At 36.1% G+C, this 19,151-nt stretch overlaps 1 protein-coding gene across 3 annotated transcripts in view; it reads right to left on the bottom strand.

Moving 5' to 3' along the window:
• Window positions 1–19,151, bottom strand: part of Ncapd3 (non-SMC condensin II complex subunit D3) — a 79,010-nt gene that overhangs the window by 36,726 nt on the left and 23,133 nt on the right. For all 3 annotated transcript variants that reach the window (XM_058575301.1, XM_058575302.1, XM_058575303.1), the window contains 3 exons: window positions 15,729–15,802; window positions 15,091–15,225; window positions 14,165–14,385 (listed from right to left, as the gene is read on the bottom strand). In XM_058575301.1, the coding sequence (XP_058431284.1) occupies window positions 14,165–14,385; window positions 15,091–15,225; window positions 15,729–15,802 (430 nt within the window). The remainder of the gene's footprint in view (window positions 1–14,164; window positions 14,386–15,090; window positions 15,226–15,728; window positions 15,803–19,151) is intronic.

Below are 19,151 nucleotides of genomic sequence, written 5' to 3'. Positions count from 1 at the left end.
TCACCTACCACAAGTTCCTCACCAAAGGCTAAATCTGGTGGGGCCACTTGATCTTGGACTTAGAGTTTCAAGAACTATGAGCTAAATTAACCTCTCTCTCTCTCTCTTTTTTTTTTTTTTGTGGTGCTGGGGATTGAACCCAGGGCCTTGTGTATGCGAGGCAAGCACTCTACCAACTGAGCTATATCCCCAGCCCTTCACCTCTCTTCTTTACAAAATATTCAGCCTCAAGTATTTTGTAATAGCAACAGAAAATGGAAAAAACACCCCCCTAAGGTTGAAAGGAAGAAGAGAAGGAGTAAGAAAAAGGAAGGAGAAGGATGAACAAAGAAGAGACAAAGGAAGAGGGAAAGCAGGAGGAAATCACAAAAATGCTACATGCCCTTCCTCTGTGCTTACTTTCTTCCAAAGTGGGTGTAATTTACTTTCTACTAAAATCATGATTTTACTTTGTTTTGGAATTTCCACTGGATTGAGAGCAACCTGAGAGGAGCAAATGAGTTGAATTCTTCTCCAACACTTAAAGTGCTTAAGAGTGCTTCTGATTTTTAAAACAGATTCCTAAGATCAGTGACTCTCATGCCTTTTCATCTAAGGATCCTTTAAATTCTTTTCCTTTTTTTCTTTTGTTTTTTGGGTGGCACTGGGCCTCAAGCATGCTAGGTAAATGCTCTACCACTGAGCTGCACCCCCAGCCCAGAACCTCTTTAAATTCAAAATTACTGACCATCCCAAATAATTTGTCTATGAGAATTACTGTTGTTATTATTTGAGGATTATTATTGTCATATTAGAAATTGAAACCTAGAAATTTAAAAAATTGGTTCATTTAAAAATGACAACACTGTATGTTTATATATATGATCTATGCAATCAACAAATGTTTTTAAATTTGTTTACCCTAAGTATACATATGAAAACACAAATGGTGTGACTCTACTTTGTGTACATATATATAGTATTTAACAAAAATAACTCTTTTCCCAAACCAAATAAACTTAATGAGATGAGTGTCAATGTTAAAATGGGGAATTCTCATATATGCTTCCCTCTTTATGTTTTACTATTATCTATCAGATGGCTTCAGCAAAATTCCACTATCTTATCATGAAAGAATGAGTGAAAAATGGCAAGTAACATCTTAATATTATGATTAAAGGCAGATTTCACAAATCAATTACACCAGAATTACTGGTGTAAGAGGTTTTGAACTAGCCCATGTCTTTTAGTGGTTACCCTAAATCTTTACAGTTAAGGGCCCTACTCTACCTTTTCCTTTCTGACTGTAGGCAAATGAGTCTTATGACTGCTTTATTGAGAAAAGAAATGCTAGCAAGCTCTAGTGTTCATGTCCTCTTTTGTACTTCTCTTTCCACTTTATCTTTTGATTACATTTATCTCTGAACTTCCTTCCTCCTACTTTATTCATTTATTTGTGCAGGGAATCAAACCAAGGGTGTTCAGCAGAATAGGCAATCACTGTAACTCTGAGTTACATCTCTGGCCCTCCTCCTACTCTATGAAGTTCAAACCTTGAAACACTATTCTGTTAGAGTCTGTAAACAAGTCAAAATAACACCTGGCATTTTGCCAGGGGAATGTTAGAGTTCGTAAACAAGTCTGGATGGTGCCTGGCAAAATGCCAGAGGGAGTGGTTTGTGAAGTAACGCCAGTGAGCCATTAAGTGTGGAGATTCCTTATTGGTTGACTGATGTATCTAGTTTATGCTAATTAAGATAAGCTGTGTGGAATGTATAAATATTGCTCCGGTCCTACGATAAACGGCTTCCACTCCTGCTGTATCAATCTACACAAGTTATTCGTCACTCCCCGGTTATTTTGCTGTAGCCGGACTGCGGCACTATTCTTTTTCCAGAAACTTTCTTCACTACATATCATCCATCTTTCATTTACCCTCAATAGATTTTCTGCCTTTCACCTGTATTTCTCACCTGTGATCTCAAATATCCATAGGCTGTTTTCCATATCTGAAAATGAAAACAAAGCCTGTGGAGGATGCTGTCATACTCTCAAATTGTACAGTACACCTCAACTGCACATGTTAAAATGTGTTACAGAACACATGAAATGTAAGTAACTCAGACCAGGGGAGTCAGGTAAGACTTCCAGAGGGAAATAAAGAAAATCTTGAGGAACAAGAGCAAACAAAGGAGGAAAGGCTGTCCTTTTAGGGACAGAGAATACCATGCTGAAAGTGTGGTGTTCAAAAAGGCAAGAAGGTGTGGGGAATAGGCTGGGATTGTTAGGACATAAAACCCATGTGGGGAAAGATGAGGGATGCAAGAAGTGCTATAATTGAGGACATCTTATGAAGCTCTCTGAAGAAATTATGCATGCAGAAAGACCGCTCTGGGTAGAGTGCAAAATGACAAAGGACAGCCTGCCCAGGAAGGCTGGAGCACTCAGGGGAGGAAGAAACACATTCTTGGGATGGCAAATGTTGAGAAACAATGCTAGATCATCCTCTAAACAAGTCTAGACAATTTATACTCTAACCAAAGATGTAAAAATGTCCATTTTCTCAGATTCTTTTCAAGTCTCACATTTTGAGAACATAAAATTTATTTTAACTCCTCTGAGTGTTAAAAAATTTAATATCAGATTCAATATGCTTCTGTTTTTCATTTGTTTCAACTTTTGCAAACTGTATTTTAAGAGAATGTATCCATTTCTTTATTAGGAGATCATGCTTATTGATTTATAAGTATTATTAGTAGATACAGGACATCATCCTTTATCAAATGTTATACTTTTTCCAATTTGTTCTTTGTGTTTTAATTTCATTTATGGTGCCGTCTTAGCCTGTTTGTTTTTTTTTTTGTTGTTGTTGTTGTTGTTATAAAGTAATACCTGAGATTGAGTAATTTATAAAGAATACCAATTTATTGCTTATAGTTCTAGAGGTTGGGAAGTCTGGGGATAAAGCAGCAGCAGTTTCAGCAACCACTGAGGTCATTCTCTGCCGCCAGGTGGTGCCTTGCGTGCTGTGTTCTCCCAAAAGGGTGGTGTGGATATCTGTATGGGTAAAGAGGCAAGAAAAAGTCCCTGTTAAAGGTCCTACCTCCAGACACTGCTATTAAATTTCAACATGCGCTTTGGAGGGACCATTCAACCATAGCAGGTATTGACAATAACTATTCAAATAGGTATTCACTGAGGTGCTATAATGTACCAGGCAAGGTGTTGCTTAGGCTTAGTGCTGAGAAGATTTAACCTGTTCCCTTTAGAACTAGGTACAGAATTGTGTTCCTTTGAAATTTTTATGTTAAAATTCTAACCCCTATAACCTCAGAATGTGATTGTATTTGAATATAGGGCCTATAAAGAAGTGATGAAGTTAAAATGAGGGCCATTAGAGTGGGCTGTGATCCAATGTAACAGTTGTCCTTATAAGAGAAAATCTGGACTCACAACGAGATACTAGGGATATGCACGCACAGAGGAAAGATAGGCAGCACAGATGTGGCTATCTGTAGGTCAAGGTGAGATCTCAAGAGTAACAAAAGCTGCCAGAACCTTCACCTTGGACCTCTAGTCTCCAGAACTTGAGAAAATATATTTCTGTTATTCAAGAAATATATTCTGTGGCATTTTGTAATGGCAATCATAGCAAATTAATATAGGGGACTATATCAATGAAAACTTTAAATAAAAAACAAGTATGAAGAACTATATATACTCTTTTATAAAAATAGTAATATATTCTAAACATTTTAGAAATTTATATGACTGTAATTTTACCACCCATTTCACTGATAATACTATTTATCTGTGTCTTCTCTTTTCTCTTGGCAAATCTCAATAGCAGTTCGTCCTTTCCATTAAACTTTCTGAAGACTTGGTTTTTCTTTGTTAAGCCAGTACAGTAATATCTGCTCTTATTTTTTGGTATTTTTCTTCAAGCTTACTCAGTTACTTTTTCTAACTTAAGCTAAACATGTAGGTGGTTCATTTTCAGTCTGTGCTTCCCCTCCACCCCTTTTTTTGGTATTAGGGATTTAACCCAGGGGTGCTTTCCCACTTAGCCACATTCCCTTTTTATTTTTTGATACAGTTTTTCACTAAGTAGCTGAGGTTGGCCTCAAACTTGCAATCTTCCTGCTACAGCCTCCCAACCTGCACCACCACACCTGGCCAGTCTGTTACCTTTTCTAAATATTTAACATTATACATTTCTTTCTAAGTACCCCATTATATGATTCTTCAAGTTTTTCTGTATATACAGTTCCAAAACTAATTCACTGGTCTCTGACCGTGGAATTGTTTAAATGTTTTGTTTGGGGCTTTTTAACCCTTACTATTAATGCTCAGTGAATATTATCTGATCCATATGAATTGGTTGGTAATTTTTGATATTGGCCTTAGGAAGGTAGTACATGATCAATTTTTATAATTTTTCTAGCATGCAACAGTATATGAGGACATAAGACATACCAAAAATACAAAGCAGACTTCGCCCAACCAGTGAAGTTATCAGATGCACAAATCTAAAGTCCTTATGCCTAGTATAAGCAAGAAAGCAAAATACAAGATTGACAGTTTCAACAGAAAACTGAAAACTGTAAAAAAATAAAAATTCTAGAAATAAAAAATGCAATAATAATTCAGTAAAAAGATTTAATAGTGGAATATTCCAAGCCATATGAATAAAGCCTGGAATAACTAAATAATATCAAAGAACTATACAAGGACAAGGGGGGAACAACACAAGACTTACTCTACTATAGAGACCCAACAGAGCCACAATAATTAAATCTGTGATACCAAACGGGAAACAGATATACAAAAAAGGAGTAAAACAGAACTAGAATTAAGAACAACCTATTTGTCATAAAGATGGTACTGCAAAGCAGAGAATAAAAGTTGTCTTTTCAATTAATATTTCAATTGGATCTTTATTTAGAAAGACTTGAAATTTGATCCCTAATTATATGGTATACAAAATTCAATACCAGATAAATTTTAAAGATCTAACAGTGAAAGGGAAAAGAAAACTATAACAGACTTCTAAGAGATTATATAAGAAAATATTTACACAAATATACGGTAGGAAAAGACTTTACAACCACTATGGAAAACAGTATAGAGGTTTCTCAAAAAACTAAAAATAGATCATATGATCAAATGTGATCAAACTATCTCACTCCTGGGCATATATCAGAAGGAAATGAAGTCAGCAGAGAAAAAAGAAATACCTGCATCCCCATGTTTACTGTGGTATTATTTATAATAGCTAAGATATAAAATCAAACTAGGTGTCCATTAACAGATAACTGGATAAAGAAAAGAGTGTATATACAAAGGAAGTATTATTCAGCCATAAAAAAGAGTGAAATCTTGTCATTTGCAATAAAATGGATAGAACTAGAGAACATCATGTTAAGCAAAATCAGACACCCATAGAAAGACAAGTACTGCATTTCTTTCTGATATGTGGAAACAAAACGAAACAAACAAAAATAAATAAATAAGAAGGAAGAAAGAGAGAAAGAAACCCAAAAGTAGAAGAGGGATTATTAGGAACTGAGGTAGGAGGAATAGGGTAGGAAGGTGAAGGAAAGAGAGAGGGTAGAAGACGAAATGATCAGTAGGACTTGATCAATGCGCAACATATGCATGTATAGAAATATCACAGTGAATTCCACTAATCTGTACAACGTGTTAATAATTTGAACCACAAATAAAAACCAATAAAATGATGATATGCTAATCACAAAGAAAACCAATAACAGACTAAACACAATCAAAAGAGTAGAGAATGCCCTGGGTTTAATCTCTACCACCAAAAAAAGAAGAAGTAAAGAGTAAAAAGGTAAACCATAGAGTGGGAGAAGACATGTGCAATATATAAGCTTGTTTATTGAAAATGTAATGAACACTTTCAGATGAATAAGCAAAAGAGTAACAATCAAATAAAAACTAAGACAAGAGACCTTAACAGGTAATTCACAAATATGAATGTCTAAGTGGTAATCCACATGAAAAAAGGCTCAATCTCATTAGTCAACATGGAGTCTAAACTGAAGACAATGAAATACCGATCTCACTCACCAAAAGAAAAAAAAAAATTCAAAATGCTGTTTGAGACACAGAACAACTGAAATACACTAATAGTAAAAATGTAAATTGCAATTACCACTCTGGAAAATTCTAGCAGTTTTTATTTAAAGATGAATACAAACATTATTATTTAACAATAATTTTCCTACGTATATACCCAATAGATGTGTATATATAAAGATATGTATATGAATGTTCACAACATAAATTTGATTGTGTTTCAGTCACAAATATCACACTTATGTGTATTTGTGTGTGTGTGTCCAGGAATTAACATGAATGATCGACATAATAATCTGAATGACTTCTACATTATGTTGAATGAAAGGAATTAGATTCACAAGAGACATACCACAGAATTCCATTTATATAAAGTTCAAGAATAGAGCAAAGTAAAACGTGGTGTTAAAATCACAAGAGTAGGGGGCAGAGCAGAGCCGCCGCCCGCTCCCGGAACAGGCCCAGCGACCCGCTGGCATGGTAGTCACGTCACCCCAGTTGGAGTAGCGGCCGAGCAGAGCCGCCGCCCGCACCCAGAACAGGCCCAGCGACCCGCTGGCGTGGTAGTCACGTCACCCCAATTGGAGTAGGGGCAGAACAGAGACGCCGCCCACGCCCACAAGGTAGGCAGACCTGCGACCGAATGGCGGAACAGGCCCAGTGGCCTGCCGGCGCGGTAGACATGTCATCCCAATTGGAGTAGGGGCAGAGCACAGCCTTCGCCCGCGCCCGGAACAGGCCCAGCGGCCCGCCGGCATGGTAGTCACGTCACCCCAATTGGAGTAGGGGTAGAGCAGAGCCTTCGCCCGCGCCCGGAACAGGCCCAGCGACCCGCCGGCGTGGTAGTCACGTCACCCCAATTGGAGTAGGGGCAGAGCAGAGCCGCCACCCGTGCCCGCAAGGTAGGCAGACCTGCGACCGACCGGCGGAACAGGCCCAGCGGCCTGCCGGCGTGGCAGACACGTCACCCCAATTGGAGTAGGGGCAGAGCAGAGCCGCCGCCCGTGCCCGCAAGGTAGGCAGACCTGCGACCGAACGGCGGAACAGGCCCAGCGGCCAGCCGGCATGGTAGACATGTCACCCCAATTGGAGTAGGGGCAGAGCAGAGCCGCTGCCCGCGCCCCCAAGGTAGGCAGACCTGCGACCGACCGGCAGGACAGGCCCAGCGGTCTGCGCGTGTGGTAGACACGTCACACCAATTGGAGGAGGGGCAGGCAGAGCCGCCACCCATGCCTGCTAGGTAGGCAGACCTGTAACCGACCGGCAGAACAGGCCCAGTGGCCCGTCAGCGTGGTAGACAGATCACCCCAATTGGAGAAGGAGCACAGCCGCCGCCCGCCCCTGCAAGGGAGACTTTTCAACTATACAAGAGCAATATAAATATATAGGGGGAAAATTTCAATAACACAACAGTTGCACCAAGCAGAAAGAAACGCGAGCAGTATGAAAAGACAAGGAAAGAAAGGACCACAAGCAATGCAGGTCAACTCAACTTTAGAAGAGGTAACAGCTGCAGCAGATGGAATGTCAGATAAAGAATTCAGGATATACATGCTTCAGATGATCTGGAGTCTCAAGGAAGACATTAGACAGCAAAATCAGACAATGAAAGATCACTTCAACAATGAATTACATAAACAAATCCAAGAAGCAAAAGATCAACTATACAGGGAGATAGAGGTTATAAAAAACAAACAAACAGAAATCCTAGAAATGCAGGAAGCAATAGACCAACTTAAAAACTCAATCGAGAATACTACCAGCAGAGTAGATCACTTAGAAGATAGAACATCAGACAATGAAGACAAAGTATTTCAACATGAAAAGAACATAGACAGCTCAGCAAGACTGTTAAGAAACCATGAGCAGAACATCCAAGAAATATGGGATAACACAAAGAGACCAAACTTATAGTCATTGGGATACAGGAAGGTATAGAGGTCCAAACCAAAGGAATGAGCAATCTATTCAATGAAATAATACGAGAAAACTTCCCAGACTTGAAGAATGAGACAGAATCCCAAATCCTAGAAGCCTACAGGATGCCGAATGTGCAAAATCATAAGAGATCCACACCTAGACACATTATAATGAAGATGCCCAACATACAGAATGAGGAGAGAATTTTAAAAGCTACAAGAGAAAGGAAGCAGATTACATTCAGGGGTAAACCAATCAGGATAACAGCTGATCTTTCAACACAGACTCTGAAAGCTAGAAGATCCTGGAATAACATATTTCAAACACTGAAAGAAAATGGGTTCCAACCAAGAATTGTGTATCCAGCGAAATTAAGCTTCAGGATGGAAGATGAAATTAAAACCTTCCACGATAAATAAAATTTAAAAGAATTTGCAGCTAGAAAACCATCTCTTCAAAACATCCTCGGCAAAACATTACAGGAAGAGGAAATGGAAAATAACAATGAAAACCAACAGTGGGAGGTAGGACAGTAAAGGGGGGGAAAATAATCAAAGAGGAAAACAAACCATGTTTAGTAACAGAAATAAACAAATATGGCTGGAAGAACAACCCATATCTCAATAATAACCCTAAATGTTAATGGCTTAAACTCACCAATTAAGAGACACAGGCTAGTAGAATGGATCACAAAACAAGACCCAACAATATGCTGCCTACAGGAGACGCATTTGATAGGAAAAGACATACATAGACTGGTGAAAGGTTGGGAAAAATCATATCACTCATATGGACTTTGGAAACAAGCAGGAGTGTCCATACTCATATCAAATAAAATAGATTTCAAGCCAAAGTTAATCAAAAGGGATAAAGAGGGACACTACATACTGCTCAAGGGAACCATACACCAACAAGACATAACAATCATAAATATATATGCCCCAAACAATGGTGCAGCTATGTTCATCAAACAAACTCTTCTCAAGTTCAAGAGTCTAATAGACCACCATACAATAATCATGGGAGACTTCAACACACCTCTCTCGCCACTGGACAGATCTTCCAAACAAAAGTTGAATAAGGAAACTATAGAACTCAATAACACAATTAATAACCTAGACTTAATTGACATATATAGAATATACCACCCAACATCAAGCAGTTACACTTTTTTCTCAGCACCACATGGATCCTTCTCAAAAATAGATCATATATTATGTCACAGGGCAACTCTTAGACAATATAAAGGAGTAGAGATAATACCATGCATATTATCTGATCATAATGGAATGAAACTGAAAATCAAGGATAAAAGAAGGAAGGAAAAATCATGCATCACTTGGAGAATGAACAATAGGTTACTGAATGATCAATGGGTTATAGAAGACATCAAGGAGGAAATTAAAAAATTCTTAGAGATAAATGAAAACACAGACACAACATATCAGAATCTATGGGACACATTGAAAGCAGTTCTAAGAGGAAAATTCATTGCTTGGAGTTCATTCCTTAAAAAAAGAAAAAACCAACAAATAAATGATCTCATACTTCATCTCAAAATCCTAGAAAAAGAAGAGCAAAACAACAGCAAAAGAAGTAGAAGGCAAGAAATAATTAAAATCAGAGCTGAAATTAATGAAATCTAAACAAAAGGAACAATTGAAAAAATTGACAAAACTAAAAGTTGGTTCTTTGAAAAAATAAATAAAATCGACAGACCTTTAGCCATGCTAACGAAGAGAAGAAGAGAGAGAACTCAAATTACTAGCATACGGGATGAAAAAGGCAATATCACAACAGACACTTCAGAAATACAGAAGATAATCAGAAATTATTTTGAATCCTTATACTCCAATGAAATAGAAGATAGTGAAGGCATCGATAAATTTCTTAAGTCATATGATCTGCCCAGATTGAGTCAGGAGGATATAGACAACCTAAACAGACCAATATCAATTGAGGAAATAGAAGAAACCATCAAAAGACTACCAACTAAGAAAAGCCCAGGACCAGATGGGTATACAGCAGAGTTTTACAAAACCTTTAAAGAGGACCTAATACCAATACTTTTCAAACTATTTCAGGAAATAGAAAAAGAGGGAGAACTTCCAAATTCATTCTACGAGGTCAACATCACCCTGATTCCTAAACCAGACAAAGACACTTCAAAGAAAGAAAACTACAGACCAATATCTCTAATGAACCTAGATGCAAAAATCCTCAATAAAATTCTGGCGAATCGGATACAAAAACAAATCAAAAAAATTGTGCACCATGATCAAGTAGGATTCATCCCTGGGATGCAAGGCTGGTTCAATATACGGAAATCAATAAATGTTATTCACCACATCAATAGACTTAAAAATAAGAACCATATGATCATCTCGATAGATGCAGAAAAAGCATTCGACAAAGTACAGCATCCCTTTATGTTCAAAACTCTAGAAAAACTAGGGATAACAGGAACATACCTCAATATTGTAAAAGCAATCTATGCTAAGCCTCAGGCTAGCATCATTCTGAATGGAGAAAAATTGAAGGCATTCCCTCTAAAATCTGGAACAAGACAGGGATGCCCTCTCTCACCACTTCTGTTCAACATAGTTCTCGAAACACTGGCCAGAGCAATTAGACGAAAGAAATTAAAGGCATAAAAATAGGAAAAGAAGAACTTAAATTATCACTATTTGCAGTGACATGATTCTATACCTAGCAGACCCAAAAGGGTCTACAAAGAAACTATTAGAGCTAATAAATGAATTCAGCAAAGTGGCAGGATATAAAATCAACACGCATAAATCAAAGGTATTCCTGTATATCAGCGACAAATCCTCTGAAATGGAAATGAGGACAACCACTCCATTCACAATATCCTCAAAGAAAATAAAATACTTGGGAATCAACCTAACAAAAGAGGTGAAAGACTTATGCAATGAAAACTACAGAACCCTAAAGAGAGAAGTAGAAGAAGATCTTAGAAGATGGAAAAATATACCCTGTTCATGGATAGGCAGAACTAACATCATCAAACTGGCGATATTACCAAAAGTTCTCTATAGGTTTAATGCAATGCCAATCAAAATCCCAACGGCATTTCTTGTAGAAATAGAGAAAGCAATCATGAAATTCATATGGAAAAATAAAAGACGCAGAATAGCAAAAACAATGCTAATCAGGAAGTGTGAATCAGGTGGTATAGCGATACCAGACTTCATATAGCGATACCAGACTTCAAACTATACTACAGAGCAATAGTAACAAAAACAGCATGGTACTGGTACCAAAACAGGCGGGTGGACCAATGGTACAGAACAGAGGACACAGAAACCAATCCACAAAACTACAACTATCTTATATTTGATAAAGGGGCTGAAAGCATGCAATGGAGGAAGGATAACATCTTCAACAAATGGTGCTGGGAAAACTGGAAATCCATATGCAACAAAATGAAACTGAATCCCTTTCTCTCGCCATGCACAAAAGTTAACTCAAAATGGATCAAGGAGCTTGATATCAAATCAGAGACATGGCGTCTGATAGAAGAAAAAGCTGGCTACGATCTACATACTGTGGGGTCGGGCTCCAAATTCCTCAATAGGACACCCATAGCACAAGAGCTAATAACTGGAATCAACAAATGGGACTTACTCAAACTAAAAATTTTTTTCTCAGCAAAAGAAACAATAAGAGAGGTAAATAGGGAGCCTACATCCTGGGAACAAATCTTTACTCCTCACACTTCAGATAGAGCCCTAATATCCAGAGTATACAAAGAACTCAAAAAATTAGACAATAAGATAACAAATAACCCAATCAACAAATGGGCCAAGGACCTGAACAGACACTTCTCAGAGGAGGACATACAATCAGTCAACAAGTACATGAAAAAATGCTCACCATCTCTAGTAGTCAGAGAAATGCAAATCAAAACCACCCTAAGATACCATCTCAATCCAGTAAGATTGGCAGCCATTATGAAGTCAAACAACAACAAGTGCTGGTGAGGATGTGGGGAAAAGGGTACACTTGTACATTGCTGGTGGGACTGCAAATTGGTGCAGCCAATTTGGAAAGCAGTATGGAGATTTCTTGGAAAGCTGGGAATGGAACTACCATTTAACCCAGCTATTCCCCTTCTCGGTCTATTCCCTAAAGACCTAAAAAGAGCATGCTACAGGGACACTGCTACATCGATGTTCATAGCAGCACAATTCACAATAGCAAGACTGTGGAACCAACCTAGATGCCCTTCAATAGACGAATGGATAAAAAAATGTGGCATTTATACACAATGGAGTATTACTCTGCATTAAAAAATGACAAAATCATAGAATTTGCAGGGAAATGGATGGCATTAGAGCAGATTATGCTAAGTGAAGCTAGCCAATCCCTAAAAAACAAATGCCAAATGTCTTCTTTGATATAAGGAGAATAACTAAGAACAGAGTAGGGACGAAGAGCATGAGAAGAAGATTAACATTAAATAGGGACGAGAGGTGGGAGGGAAAGGGAGAGAGAAGGGAAATTGCATGGAAATGGAAGGAGACCCTCTGGGTTATACGAAATTACATACAAGAGGAAGTGAGGGGAAAGGGAAAAAAAATACAAGGGGGAGAAATGAATTACAGTACAGGGGGTAGAGAGAGAACAGGGGAGGGGAGGGGAGGGGAGGTGGGATAGTAGAGGATAGGAAAGGCAGCAGAATACAACAGACACTAGTATGGCAATATGTAAATCAATGGATGTGTAACTGATGTGATTCTGCAATCTGTATACGGGGTAAAAATGGGAGTTCATAACCCACTTGAATCAAAGTGTGAAATATGATATGTCAAGAACTATGTAATGTTTTGAACAACCAACAACAAAAATTAAAAAAAAAAAAGAATTATAATGCAAAAAAACAACAACAAAGTACATGTATAAAGGCATCAATTGGTGTGAATATCCTTTATATACAGAAATATGAAAAATTGTGCTCTGTATGTGTAATAAGAATTGTAATGCATTCCACTGCTGTCATGTATTTTAAAAAAAATAAAATCAATAAAAGATTAAAAAAAAATAAAAAAATCACAAGAGTAGCTCCCCCACTAAGGAAAAGAGAAGGAGGCTGGCTGGAAGGAGGTTGAGGGTACTTCTTGGGCCCCACAATGGTCTATTTCTAGACCCAGATAGTAGTTACATGGGTATATTTTCTTTGTAAAATGGTTTGTTTAATTTTCTATGTACCTCTATACACATACTGAGACATAAAATTTTGAAAAAAAGAAAAATGGAATAAACCTCCCAAAAGCGTCTCGAGCTATCATAGATTTCTTTTTGTGTTTGTGTGAAAAATTGATTCTACTTTTAATCATTTTACCATGAAATTTTACTACATTGGTTGTGCATAATAATATAGCCCTACAACAACAACAAAAAAATCAGCTGATTCTATTGCTGGTTAAATCCCTCCCTTCTAGGAAACCTCAGTAAAGCCACCTAGTTGGTAGTGAGAAAATATTTACTGAATGAATGTTTTTTCAGTCATAGAGAATAAAATAGAATAAAAAGAATAAATAAATAAATAGAATAAAAGAATAATTTGCCACCGCCACAGAGTGGTATTTTATGACACTCAATTCTATTACTCTTTCTATTGCATTATTCTTCCATAACTATATGTAAAAAGCAGGGAAATATTCGTGGTATGATAAAGAAATACAAGAAAAAGAAAAAAGCAACCAAGATAGCTCACACACAAATCAATTATAAGATTACTACAATACAGATTAAAATGTATCATTATGCATGCACCCTTAACAAAATGTTCACTATATGTAGTATAAGCTCAATAAATATTATCAAATGGAAAAAGTATTGCAATGTTATTAAGTCCACTAATCCAATAAAGTGTTACAAAAAGTTTAATTTGTAAGTCATTTTTCATAATAACCAGTATTAGGGGAAGGTACTAATATGATGCATCCATCAATGTTTTGTAACAGATATTTAAATACCAGATCAAATTGAAAAGGAGACAGAGGGAAGCAAAGAAAGCAATCAATTGTGACACAAAAACAGTCACCACAAAAATGCCAAAATACTTGCAATGGAAAAATTTATTATTAAAAAGTCATAAAGCCTTCTATGAGAAGCAAAAATCATATAGTTAACATACCTTAGTTCCTGGCTTTCTGTAGTGAGGAGGGCAAGAAGTGACCAAGCGAGTACTTGGTTGTCATCCTCCCCATGAAATTTACTGTGATGCTTAATATTCTGCAACAGGAGCTGGTCCAGGCACTCCAGGGCCTTCTCCTGCACAGTGCTCTCACAGTCCATCACCACCGGGATGACCCCCATCAGCCAGGCTTTCTGGATCAGGACACATCTAGGTTGGGCCTAAGGATTAAAAAATTATATATTAGAAAGTCTGATGCTATTAAAAGTCTAAAAGTTCAATCTCCAGCTTATTATAAACTAGTACATACTGAAATTTTAAACTTATTTTATCCCAAGGAATAATTAAAATAAATACTGATAGAAAAAGTAAAAATATGGATTTCTTAAAGACTTCTCTCATGAAATAAAGAAATAAACATGGTTTTAAACTTCTGAATAGCCAATTAGTTGGCAGAAGCAAATTATAGAATTAATGGACCTCTTTTTTAGCAATATCATTTACATACATCTTAATTGACAAAAATTAATCTTGGCCTCTAACTTAACAAAATTCATCCTGAGAAACTCTTTTTTCCTATCTGAGATTTAAAATGAATTCAAGAATTCAAGAATGCATTAACATTCAGCAGTAATTCCTAATTATATTTAATAGGAAGCACAGTAATTGTAAGACTGAAAGATTATCTCTTTTATACTATACATTAGTTTCTACCAAGTCAACTATACATTAGAAACAGGCCATTATTATGTAGAATTACTGTTTTTTTATTTGTTGCTGTTGTTCATTTGTTTTGTGCTGGGGATTGAACCCAGGGGTTTTGAACATGAAAAATATATGCTCTACCACTAAGCTATATCTCCAGCACTAGAATTACTTTTAATGTAAAATACCATGCATTAGATACATAATGCTTTGCCTCTCACCATAAGAAGTTCAGTAAGAGATTGTAGGGCCTGCTTCCGGACAGATACTGCGGGGTCCCGACAGAGGTCCTGTAGAGTCGACAAGTCCTCCTCCATACCCAAGATGTCAGAGTGTTTCAAAATATTCACTAATACCTGAAGGCATATAAACAATAAGAAGTGATGATTATAGCATAAGTATAGAAAAACCAAAGACAAGGGATACTTAAAAAATGTGATTCTTAACATTTTGAGAGTCATGTATGAATCCATCCGTTCCCTACAGCATCGCAACTTCTCAATCTGATGAAAGCTAAGGCCCCTCTCCAGACAAAAATTTTTATATTTATAAAATTTTTAAAAATTTCCATCAATTTTACAAACCTATGGAAATTCATCCACGGTTCCCAGATTAAGAATCTAAACAAAACAAATTATAGATACAAATTTGTGATTTTTTAAAAAGCTAACAACCAATAAAAAAGCTTAAAAGCAGATAATTCTTCTGTACAATTAATCTATAACAGAACCAGGGTTAACTATGAAAAGTCAAGTTAAGTAATAAATATGGCCTTGAAATTTTAAAAATATTGCTTTGTATTTCCAAGTTTCTACTGCTTACAAAGAGTATTTTTTTAAATGCATAGAAAAATCTCCACCTGAACCGCAGACTTCCTGACATTTGTCTTCTCGTCCCTGATTCTCTTTCTCAACATTGCCATAACACATCTTTCTGTTGAGGAAACATCAAAAATTATTCCTGAAAAACATAGGATGCTATCTAACATTTCACCACCCAATAATGAGAAAATACGCTCCTCCTAAAAACTCTCTCAATTAGCTTATTTTAAATCCTAATAAATCACATTATTCTGAAAAGTATTGAAAAAGAAGAAAATTTAAATAATTAGGTAGTCACTAGAAAATATTAATCCTGGAATATTAAAAAATTAGATTTTAGAATATGGAACTTACCTCTAAAAATTATTTAGCTTTTCTATTTTGTTTAGCTGTAAACAGGGTTCTCTAACCCATAGGGTTATTTTAAAAATTCAATGAGATAATATATAACAGTCACTTTAAACTTTCCACACTTAAATTGCTAAAGACTCCAAAGAACTTTTTATAATGTGAATTATAATTTTTAATGAGTTAGAAATTTAAATTGAGAATTTTAAAAACATTTAAAATGCTTTGTTTTGTTTTGTTAAAACCCAGGGGCACTTTACCACTGAGCTACATTCCCAGCCCTTTTTATTTTTAAATTTTGAGACAGGGTCTTGCTAAGTTGCCTTGAACTTACAATCCTCCTGCCTCAGACTTCTGAATTGCTGGGATTACAGGGGTGAGCCACCATGCCTGGACTTTAAAATTTGTTTCAAAATAGTAAGACATGCACTTTTAAAATGAAAAATAACTCTTATTTTCCAAAATAAAACAAAGACAAAAAAAAAAAAAATGAAAAGAGTGGCAATGTTTTACATTTTTGAAAAGTCTTTAACGTTTGGTTTAATAAAAGCCAGCTGGATTTGCACTTCTATTTGTCATGATTTCACACATCTCAGGACCTCAGGAAAACTCCAATTTACACTTGCAAGAAAATCATGGTGTGGAAAGTAAATGATGTCTTGATATTATTATGAACAAAGTATTCATTTCAAGGCCCCCTGGAAGAGGCTTAGGAAAAGGCTTAGTTATTCCTCAGGACCCCCAAACCACACTTTGGGAACTGCAGATATATAAGAAGGCACCTTAAAAAATAAAATATAGAATGGACATACTTCTAGAAAGGTATAAACTACAAAACTGACTTAAAAAAAATAGAAAATTTGAATATACCTATAACAAGTAAAGAGACTGAACTGGTCATCAAAAAATTTCATACTGCACATATACAAAAGCCAAGAAACAGATGGTTTTACTGTAGAATTCTACCAAATGATAAAAATGAACACAAATCTTTCACAAGTTATTCAAAAGGTAAAAGAGAAGAACATACTTTCCTACCTCATACTAGGACAGTACTGCTACGACAGCAAAACAGACAAAGACTTCTCAAGAAAACAAGGGATTAATATCCCTTATAAAAACAAACACTAGAATTCTAAACAAAATACTGGAAATCAAATCCATCAGGATACAAAAGTATCTTGGGATTTGTGTAAGGAATTAAATATTGATTCTATGTGTGAAAATCTAATGACATAAAAGTGATAGCAACAGAATAAAGGACAAAACTACCCAATCATCTTGATAGATGCAGAAAAGGCATTTGCAAAACCTAAACACTTTTTATTATAAAAATGTTCAACAAACTTGGAATAGAAAGAAACTTCCTCATACTGATTATCCTGGGGGAAGGGAGGAAGAAAACCATTGCTAGCATGATATTCAATGGTGAAGACCAAAAGCTTTCCTCAAATACAGGGAAAAACCAAGATGTTTATGCTTCGTTTCTCTATGAAACACTGTACTATGGAGTTTACTTAGAGCAAATAGGTAAGACAAAGAAACAAAAGGCAATGAGATTAGAAAGGAAGAAGCAAAATTATCACTATTCATAGGTGACTTGATGTTCTATGTTGAAAATCCTAAGGAATACACACACACACATACACACGCACACACACACAAATATTAGAGCTAGTAACAAGGTAAGCATATTGCAGGATACAATATCAATACTCAAAAAAAACATTTCTAAAAACAATGAACAATTTAAAATGAAAAGAGCAATTTTATTTATAATAGCAACAAAAAGAGCAAAATACATGGAATTAAATTTAAAGAGTTGCTCAAATGAAAACAACAAAAAAACACTGAAACAAACTAAAGACCCAAACAATGAGAAATCCAATCTTCAAAAAATAGGGGACTTATTACAGTAAGATGGCAATAGTCCCTCAAGTGATCTACAGATCAATCCCTTTGAAAATATAAGATGGCATGTTTTGTAGAAATTGAAAATTGATCCTAAATTTTGTATGGAAATATGAGGGACCCTAATTATCAATTTTGAAAAAGAAAAAATATGGAGAACTTATACTTTCTGATTTCGAGAATTATTATTGAAGGAAACCAGCACCTTAATGACTCTTGAAACAAAAATTTTTGAGGTAAAGGCAATCAAGAAGCATTAAACAAGCCGGGCACAATGGTGTACCCCTCTAATCCCAGCGGCTTAAAAGGCTGAGGCAGGAGGATCAAGAGTTCAAAGCTAGCTTCAGTAACAGTGAGGCGCTAAGCAACTTAATGGGACCATGTCTCTAAATAAAATACAAAATAGATTGTGAGTAAATTTTTGGAGATGTGGCTTAGTAGTTGAGTGCCCCTGAGTTCAATCCCCAGTTCAAAAAAACCAGAGGAAAACCTTTCTTTATCCTTTCTGTTTTCTGTATAAAGAAAGGATATAAACTTTCTTCTACTGGAGACAACTCTGGATTTTTATAGCCCAAAGGCAGCACCAAAGGAATCTGCAAACAAACCTAAAACTTCATCCCCCACCCCAATCTATTTTCCCACAAATTAACTGCTTGTTGTTGAAGGGGTGAGGTAAGTAGAGTTTAAGCCACTGCTTTGAGTTACTTCCCATTAAGATTTCTCAGTTTCTCATCAATCTATCTTTTGTTTCATGGATTCATTCCAACTGAAAACTCATGAGGGTTGAGGAAATATTAATTTTCCTCTTCTGCACTATAATACAACAGTAATTAATGCAAGGTGGTACTGGCATGTAAACAGATATTAGATCAATGGTATAATATTGAGTACAGAAATAAACTCACACATCTCTGATCAACTTACTTTTGACAAAGTTGCCAATAACATCATCTTTCAAACAAGCAGTACTATGTCAACATGCAAAGAATGAACCAATATCGTACCACATGCAAAAATTAATTCAAAATTGATCAAAGACCTAATTATGAGAACTAAAATTATGAAACTCTTAGAAGAGGAGTAAGTAAATCTTTACGACTTTTGATTAGGTAATTTTTTTTTTTTTTAGCTGTGACATGCAAAGCACAAGAAAAAATAAATAAATTGAATTTAAAAATTAAGTGTTTTGTGCCTCAAATACA

Source organism: Marmota monax, unplaced genomic scaffold, assembly GCF_021218885.2.
Source record: "Marmota monax isolate L192 unplaced genomic scaffold, Marmota_monax_Labrador192_F-V1.1 WCK01_AAM20220418_F8-fsc00062, whole genome shotgun sequence".
Lineage (NCBI taxonomy): Eukaryota > Metazoa > Chordata > Mammalia > Rodentia > Sciuridae > Marmota > Marmota monax.
Note: the sequence above shows the minus strand (reverse complement) of the source record. Positions and strands in the feature narration are given on the sequence as shown.